The sequence below is a fragment of the Larimichthys crocea genome, chromosome VII (genome assembly GCF_000972845.2).
Source record: "Larimichthys crocea isolate SSNF chromosome VII, L_crocea_2.0, whole genome shotgun sequence".
Taxonomy (NCBI): Eukaryota; Metazoa; Chordata; class Actinopteri; family Sciaenidae; genus Larimichthys; species Larimichthys crocea.
The window spans coordinates 8,080,297-8,087,544 of NC_040017.1; the positions used below are offsets into that span (position 1 = coordinate 8,080,297).

The following is a 7,248-nucleotide window of genomic DNA, read 5'->3' on the forward strand; positions in this document are numbered from 1 at the left end:
CTTTGTTAGAAAGTGCAAGTGTGATAAAATGTGAAATAACAGTTAAATGCTTCTGCTATCTGGTTGCAAACATTCAACATCTTATAATTGCCAGTTCACCAAAACAATCTCCAGGTTTAATCAGTAAGTCAGGAATGTTTTCCTAAAAATACTGAAACTCTGTTGAATGTTGTAATAAAGAAAATGTCAGCCTACCTATGTTGTGGTGGAGCTGCAATCAGATTCTCAGGTGTGTCCTCCCTGTTATGTGTATGAAGCTGAGACTTGGACTGCAGGTTAAACGGAGAGCCATCTGGAGCACTAATCTACTGACCCACAATAGCCTGCATCAGCTAATTCACTGTCCACACACACACACACACACACACACACACACACACACACACACACACACACACACACACACACACACACACACACACACACACACACAAAGTCAGCAGAGAACAGTAAAAAGTCTGACATCAGTGTTACAACAGTTGAGTATTTTTCTCAAATTTATTAAGATTATTCACCTTATACATTCACTCTTCATGATTCACTCACTCACTCACTCACTCACTCACTCACACACAAGCTCCCTGCAGCAGACAAACACAGCAAGAACCTAGCTGAATTCATAGAGACTAAAACAGAGCTAGTATGATCAATAAAAATGGAAAATCGTACAAAATAAAATGGATTTCTTTATTTTGTACAGAACAGAGTATTAGAAAAAATTAGAAAAACTCAAACATAAAAAAACACAGCTATCTTGTTCTTTCTTACCATGGTCATCATTTATTAGATGTGACATTAAAATTACCAATATGTCATCTTATAGGCTAACACGTTCACCTTCTGATTTGTTTGCATTTATAGTATATAAAATTTTATAGTACAGAGTGTTGGACATCAGGCACTACTTGACATGGGCAGTATCTGTCTTAGTGTCAGCGGTGTGCAGAGCAGAAGCCCAGGCAGGAACTGACGGGGGTTCTGGCAGGATCCAGCTCTGAGGAACAGGAGAACCATCAGGATGATCTGAGGCCACCACAAACACATCCCACTCTCGCCTGAAAGAAAACCATATCATGTTAATATATCACCCTCAAATTCATTTCAATTTTACCATGGTAGCAGAAGCATGAGCCATAAGATGCCTTTTAACATGTACAGCAGGAAATTCACAGATGTCATTAAATTCTTGTCATGTATTTTATTCTTATCACACAGACTGAAGTAAAGATGAACCTGATTTGTAGTAAAGAGTGCAGTGAGCGTTCAGCCTGGGTGTAATATTCTCTGAAGGGCTGCAGAACAGAATCAACTGAAGATTTATCTGTGAAACAAACAGGGGAAACTAATTCTATAATACCATACATATGTTTTTCATTTCATCATACGTTAAAGGACAAATGCTATCCTTTTGCTGTGAGGTCTTACCTCCAAACAACATGACGTCCACTGTGTGCTTCCTGTGCAGCTGTCTCTCTCTCTCCTTCTTGACTTGTTTCTCCCTCTCTCTCCTCTTCTCCTCCTCCTGTTCTCCTTCCAGCATCACCATCAGAGCTTTCTCCTCTGCTGAGTAAACTGCTGTCCTCTTCATCAACACACCCCTCAGCTGCTGCAGCTGGCTGCTGAAAGACTCTTCACATTCTTGCTCAGTGATGATACCTGCAGATCACACACACATCATACATTGTCATAATCCTATCTGTAATGTTTTACCAAAAACAGAACTGCATGAATGACCACTCCTTATGTCATTCTACTAAACTGGAAGAATCTCGCTTAGTCTGGCAAGATGATCTCAAAACATACAGGAAGGCTCTCCGTAATGCCAGAGCAGCCTACTACTCTTCATTAATAGAGGAGAATAAGAACAACCCCAGGTTTCTCTTCAGCACTGTAGCCAGGCTAACAGAGAACCACAGCTCTACTGAACCATCTATTCCTTTATAATTCTATATAATTCTCGTCTTCTTACACAGGAAGCTGATACACTACAATAAGATAAGAGTCCAGAGTTACCAGCAAGTCTGAAGTCAATTGACGGGGGGGGGGTCCCTCCCACAACGAAAGCTTATTGGTGTATTGTGCTGACCAAACCAATCGGCGCGCTCTCTCTCGCAACCAGTCACCCTGAACACGAGAACACGCTGAACAGAGTTTTCGCTTGAATGCATGCACGGGTGCTTCATGTAGCTCATTGTATCTCAGTCTCACGCGCTCACCCCCCTCCCCTCCTTTCGCCTATGCCTGCGCAATGTAACTGAAAGTAATCCGAGCATGATGCGCGAGGTACTATCTTTTCTTTATGCTCGCACTCGCATTTTTTTTAATCTCTCTCGCGTAATCCAAAATCCGGGATGTTTTACCTAGCTCGCGGGCATCAGGGAGCCACTGTCAATATCAGGGAGACTCCCGGAACTTCCGGGAGACTTGGGATGTCTGGATCTCCAATCATTGCACAGAGAGTATGCTAGCACTGCCACCGCTAACAGCTGTTCAAGTGTAAACAAGAGAGCCGTGGTTTGTCCATACTTCAATGTATGAAAAAACATCAAGTTCACAGTACCATGGAACAACCCCATATATATTTAGACTGCTTTGCTCCCATTAACCTTTACCAACTAACTTCAACCAGATCTCTTTGACCTCATCCCAACGAGGCTGCTCAAATAAGTTTTACAGATAGCATATCTCTTTATAGGATATGACTAATCTGTCTTTACTATCAGGATATGTGCTATTTAATGGACATACATATACCGTCAGTACCAGATTGGCCCAGCAGAGTTAATGTAATGTAATGTAATGTTCTCCAGCTTCAGTATGTTGCTTTCTTCATAAGAGTATGGTTGGAGGTTTTGAAGAGATTTCAGCTACACAGACCAGTAAGATTATTGAGCTGGCTGACATATGATCCACAGCTCCTCCCAGCATCACAAGACTACGGGTACAGACAATGGGCTAAACAAGGTATTATTGCCTTCTGCTGAATGTTAACAAGTGGAAACGTTAATCATTTTGAGGACTTATGTCAGGCTCATGAGCTGGACCTGTAAGATTCACCTTTTAAAAAAAAAATGAAACAAGGCCCTCAGACTGTGTTAAGCCCTCAAGTGTAACCCAGATACTTACTGATGCTTATAATTCAAAAAACACTAAAGGCATCATAGGCAAATATACAAGGGCTTCACCTTAATAAATAAAAATTCGACCAACTATATAAGGGAGAGCTGAGAAAAGGAAGCCGATATTACAATCCCAGAGGATTTGTAGCTTCAAATATAAGATAGACTCAGTCTACTAACTCAGTCTACTAACTACTAAAAACTTACTTGCTTTTTTTTTTTTTCCATTACCCCGAACCAAAAATCCAAACTTAGTGAGCTTTAGCGCTCCTGCTGGAGGGAATGTGGATCAGTTTCAGCAGACCATTTTCTGGACATGCCCTTATATTAAGCCTTTCTGAAAAGAAGTTAGCTGCTTCGGTGCCTCCCCACTGAGACAGAGGGGGACATATAGTAGGACTGCTACACGTTGCGGTTTTAATGGTAAACTTGTGGATCACAGATTATATTTCTACCAGTACTCTGCTACCTCCAAATCCAGGATAGAATTTAAAATCCTTATCCTTACCTTCAAATAGTTTCATGGTCAGGTCTTAACTGCAATTGGTATTTAAATAACACATTTCTGGCCTCCAGACCACTCAAAGCAACACATGTCACATTATACCATTTAGCATATGCTCAGAGCAAAGAAGTGATTTTTAAGTTTGTCTTGTCCTTTAAGGAGTGACAGGCTGTTATTTCTGCAGAATTTTAAAGAGAAGTGAAGACAACTGGAGCATACTACTAACTGTCTCAGATGCTGGTTCAGTGTAAGGAATAACAGGAAGTCTGGCCCACAGTACTCACGTAAGGTGCCATGGGACTTGTTACCTTTTCTCGAAGCTGCCTCTTTCCTCAGTCTGCGCAGTTTCTCCAAAGATCTCATGACATCCTGCATCCTCTTCACGTCTGCCTGCTTCTTCCTCACCTCACAGAGAACAGCGTCTGCAGCCAGCTTCAGCTCCTGCTCCTAGTGCACAACAAACAACAAATCATTCATTATCATCTTCTGCAAATTTCCCCTCATCATCATTTCGAGACAAAATAAAGCTCAAGTTCCACACTGATCATGTCATTTTGTCAGAGTATGAGATGAGTTCATCTGAGTACAGCAGTTTGTTTTTAAATTCAGGACTGTGATCAGGTAAAACACTAAGTTAAATACTTTAATATGATAAATCCACAGAACTTGCAGACAATCTCTGTTTTTCAACTGCCGCCCACCTCCATAGTTTTAGCGTGAAGGCAGAAATTTCTTAAAACCAAACCGCTCTGCCTCCACTAATTGGATGATCGTGGTTCAATCCCCAGCTCCTCCAGTCGGCAAGTGTCCTTGGGCAAGATACTGAACCCCAAATTGCTCCTGAAGGCTGCACCATCAGTGTATGAATGTGTGTGAATGAGATATGTAGTGTAAAAGTGCTTTGAGTGGTCAGAAGACTAGAAAGGAGAAATAGAAGTACAGTCCATTTATCATATGGACTGATACCATTCACAGGGTTTTCCCCAGAATATTGTTTAGCTCAATCAGACACCTCCCTCTCAGCTCACAGTGTTAGGGATGAGTAACCTTTAAAACCTTTAAAGATGTTGATATATCAGCTGCCATGACATTGCAGCATTGAATATTCTACCTCGTTTGCAGTGGATAAGAAAGCTGCTATGCTTGTCAGACAACACAAACTGAACGTGGCTCTGTCAGCTGAGTATGTAAACAGGTGTGTGACTTCTTTTGGCCCTCCTCACATATACATACCTTTTTCTTCTCCTCTACATGGCGTATCTGCTTCATCCTCCATGTATCTATGTCAGCCTCTCTCGCAGAGATGCACTCCTCTTTCTCTTTCTCCTCCATCTGCAGTGATTTCCTGGCTCTCAGTCGCTGGGACCTCCTCCTAGCAACAGAAGACAATTTACCTTTCCAGCTATCTAAACAACTGTCATTGAGGAGCTTGTCCTGTAGTTGCCTCTTCACGTTTAAAGCCATTAAATAAGAGTCCATCCACACAGAGTCATTCTCGACGTTGTTCCTCAGAGTTTCACAGGACTTTGCCAGCTGTGAGACGAGCAGAGCTGCCGTGTAGAGAACCTGTCTCAGCTCAGGAACACAGCAGGGCTGCTGCTGCTGCTGTTTGCTTTGTGGGATCCTAGAGGTTTTGTCGCTGCTTTGTATGAATCGTCTGAGCCACTGTTGATCCTGCTTCCCCTGAACGGCTGTTTTATCCTCAGCTCGTGTTCGGTCCTTGTCCTGCGGAGGAAACAGAGAGCAGCCAAATGGAGCGCCACTCTCGAAGAAACCTTCATATCCATGCTGTTGTTTCAGACTGGAATCCAGCCCATACTGCTGAGGGAATGTTTGAAATGCTGAGCTGCTGTGTGTGTTTCCTGGAGCGGTGGGCACCATGTTAGGGAAGTGTCTGGGTTGTGGACAGGGGACAGATGGATCATATTCATACGGATAGGCTAAGCAAGGCCCTCCGAAAGCCACCCCTGCAGAAGACGGTGCGGGGAAATCGCACCTGAATCCGTACGGGCGACCACCGTACCCCTGTGAAGGTGCCCACCGTTGGGCGGTGGGATCCGGCTGTGTCGGCGGTTGTCCGTTAGCGCTGTATGGTGTCTCCAGATAGCTGCTATTATAGACAGGAGGCTGCTGGTTGTCTGACGGAGGGTGGTGATATGTGTCGGCCATGTCGTCGTTCTTCTTCTTCTTTGGTGTTTTACGGCAGTCGGCATCCTTATAGTTGCATATACCGCCATCTTCTGGACTTTACTTTTTTACTATTTAATTTTCTTTCCCTTTAAATTCTTTTTAACCCAGTTAAAACAAGATACCCCATTATGATTGTCCTCCCTTCTCTACATTTCCCACATTGTATTATACTTTTGAAGCTTTTCTCCACTGCTCCTGTCCTCCGCAACCCTGCCATCATCTCTTCCCTCTCCCTTTCATATCCATGACATTCAGCCATCACATGCTCCACTGTCTCTCTCCCCCCACAGCTACATAGACCAGTTGGATGTTTCCCTATTATGTTGAGTGTGCTATTTAATCTACTGTGCCCTATTCTTAATCTGCTCATTGTCACCTGTTCCACTCTGCTACCTCCACAACATCCCACCTCTCCTACTTCATCTTGTAGTTTATATAAATGTCTCCCCTTTTCCTGGATTTTCCAATATTGTTTCCATTGATTAATTATTTCTTTCCATATTAAACTTTTCCCTTCTGCTTTTGATAATTTTACTTTCATTTCCACCTCTTCTTTCTTTGCTGCCTCCTTTGCCATTTGATCTGCTTTTTCATTTCCTTGTATTCCTAAATGAGCTGGTACCCACATGAATGTTATTTCCCTCCCCTGCTGTGCTAATCTGGATGTTCTCACCATTATTTCATATAATATTTCCCGATGTGATTTTGCTGTTCTGTTTTTAATGCTTAAGAGTGATGAGATTGAATCGCTACATATGATTATCTTCCTGTCCGCCCTGTCCTCCACCCATTCTATTGCCAATACTATTGCACAAAGTTCCACTGCATATACACTTAAATGATCTGAAGTTCTTTTTAATACTTTGTTATTATGACTAGGAACCACTACTGCTGCACCTGTTGCTCCTGTTTTTGGTTCTTTTGATCCGTCTGTATATAAATAAATATATTCCCCATACTTTTCATCTATATAGTTATAAAATTCTTGTACCAAGTCCACTGTTTTATTTCTTCTTTTAATGTCCCATATTTTTAGATCTACACTTGCTTCGTGTAATGTCCATTCGGGTATTGTCGTCCACAGAACTGTTGGGCTGACTTCTATTTCCTTTACTTTTAGTTGCTCTACTATTCCCTCACTGACCCACCCAAAGCTTGATTTTTGCTCTCTCCCCTTTTCCCAACACATTTCCAAGACTCTTTTTGTTGGATGGTCTTCCTTATGTCCTTTTAAATTTATCCAATAATTGGCTATTAGCTGCTTTCTCCTTACCCATAATGGCATTTCTGCTGCTTCAACCTGAAGGGAACAAACTGGAGCTGTTTTCATTGCTCCGAGACATATTCTTACTGCTCGTGACTGAATAATATCTAGCTGTGATAACACTGATTTAGCTGCTGATCCGTACCCCACACTACCATAGTCTATTCTAG

General features: G+C 42.3%; 1 protein-coding gene across 1 annotated transcript; it reads right to left on the minus strand.

Moving 5' to 3' along the window:
* Positions 1 to 669: 669 nt before the first annotated feature.
* On the minus strand, positions 670 to 5,857 carry pdcd7 (programmed cell death 7). The gene is made up of 5 exons (XM_010756275.3): positions 4,858 to 5,857; positions 3,933 to 4,071; positions 1,426 to 1,656; positions 1,234 to 1,321; positions 670 to 1,055 (listed from the first exon to the last, which is right to left on the minus strand). Exons 1-5 carry the CDS (start codon positions 5,791 to 5,793, stop codon positions 902 to 904), a joined length of 1,548 nt encoding a protein of 515 aa, XP_010754577.1. The 5' UTR covers positions 5,794 to 5,857; the 3' UTR covers positions 670 to 901.
* Positions 5,858 to 7,248: the final 1,391 nt, after the last annotated feature.